This window comes from Strongyloides ratti, scaffold srae_chrx_scaffold0000002, assembly GCF_001040885.1.
Source record: "Strongyloides ratti genome assembly S_ratti_ED321, scaffold srae_chrx_scaffold0000002".
NCBI lineage: Eukaryota > Metazoa > Nematoda > Chromadorea > Rhabditida > Strongyloididae > Strongyloides > Strongyloides ratti.
In genome coordinates this window covers 1,858,745-1,860,530 of record NW_020171510.1, presented here as the reverse complement: position 1 = coordinate 1,860,530, position 1,786 = coordinate 1,858,745, and the positions used below count along the sequence as shown (strand labels likewise).

The following is a 1,786-nucleotide window of genomic DNA, read 5'->3' as shown; positions in this document are numbered from 1 at the left end:
TTAGATATTCCTATTAATTGAAATTGGTTTTTTTGTGTTTGCTTTTTTATTCATAGTGCCAAAAACATGATTACAATTTGGTAATAATGGAATAAATTTTCCAGAACCAGGTTCAATATACAATTTTTCTTCTTTCCATACAATATTACCTCTTGAAATTGTTATTTCTGGTACACCATGAACAATCATACCTTCAAATACATTTGTTTTAAGATTATGATGATGTGTTGATGCAGAAATTGTTCTTGTTTTATGAGGATTCCATATAACAATATCAGCATCAGAACCAACACTTATTCTACCTTTCTTTGGGTAAATGTTAAATATTTTTGCAGCTTCTGAACTTGTAATACTAACAAATTTCATTGCATCAATTAATCCAGATTCAACACCTTTCTCCCAAACAATTGACATACGATCTTCAACACCATTTATACCATTAGGAATTTTAGTAAAATCATTTAAACCGACTTTTTTTTGTTGGCAATTAAATGTACAGTTATCTGTAGCTGTCAACTGTAGTTGTCCACTAAAAATAAATATAATGTAAATAAATTTTTAAAATTAAAGTATAAAATCTTGTTAATATAAAAAAGAACATTTTTTTAACTTTATATGAATTATTTGTAATATTATAAACAATATTACTAAACCAATTTTTTTTATGGTAATATGTAATATATATATTTCAAATATAATAATTTGAAATTATCAAAAAAAATTATTTTTTTGTTAGTTTTAAGATCTATTAAAAAATACAGTTAGTTGTATGTATATTCTCAATATTTTTATATTTTATAATTACCTTGCAAGCATTTTCATTAATTCTACTTTTGTTTCTTCTTTTCTACTTAATGGTGGTGACATTACATATCTTGCAGCCATTTCCCAATCTTTATTATAATAAACTTTTCCATCTAATGCTAATCCTGCAGCTATTGGTTCTCCAAAAACAACTTGACCATTCATTCTAGCTGTGGCTATTTCATCTGCTGCACCTTTAGACATAACATGAACAACATAAAGTGGACAATTAGCTTGGTCAGCTAAACAACATGCTCTATTAACAGCTTCAGCTTCTATTTCTTCAGGTCTTGATTGAATATGACCTTCAGGTCCTGTAATTCCATATTCAAGCAATTCTTTTTGTTTCTCATCTATAATATGTCCATTTTCAGCATGTACACGTGCTAAAGCTTTTATCTTTGAACAATGTTTTAATCCTTTATAAAATTCTCCATCATCAACCATTAATGAATTTTTATAAGCTAAAAAAAATTTAAAACTATTTATACCATATTCAGGAGAAGTTAATTTTGTCATTTCTTCAGCAACTTTATCACTCCACCATGTAACACACATTGATAATCCATAATCACAGACAACTTTTGGATCTGCCCATGATCTCCATGTATGATAAGCCTCAATTAAAGAGGCATTTTTTGTTGGAACAACAAAATCAATAATCATTGTTGTTCCTCCAGAAACAGCAGCTCTTGTACCTGTAAAAAAGTCATCTACAGCTACTTGTCCCATAAATGGCATTTCCATATGTGTATGAGGATCAATTCCACCAGGAATAACTAATTTATCTTTAGCATCTATAATTTCAACTTGTTCATTTTTAATTTCAATATTATCTTCAATAGCACTAAAAATATGTTTAAAAGTAAATTTTAAATTTAACTTACATGATAATTCCATTATTTATTAAAACATCTGCTTTTTTAATTAAATCATCATTTACAATAGTACCATTTTTGATCAATATTTTATTTGAAGACAT

General features: G+C 27.0%; 1 protein-coding gene across 1 annotated transcript; it reads right to left on the bottom strand.

Moving 5' to 3' along the window:
* Window positions 1-1,786, bottom strand: SRAE_X000139900 (Dihydropyrimidinase-related protein 2; the record flags this gene model as incomplete). Its single annotated transcript, XM_024648508.1, has 3 exons — window positions 1-529; window positions 806-1,651; window positions 1,692-1,786. 3 exons carry the CDS (start codon window positions 1,784-1,786, stop codon window positions 1-3), a joined length of 1,470 nt encoding a protein of 489 aa, XP_024498864.1.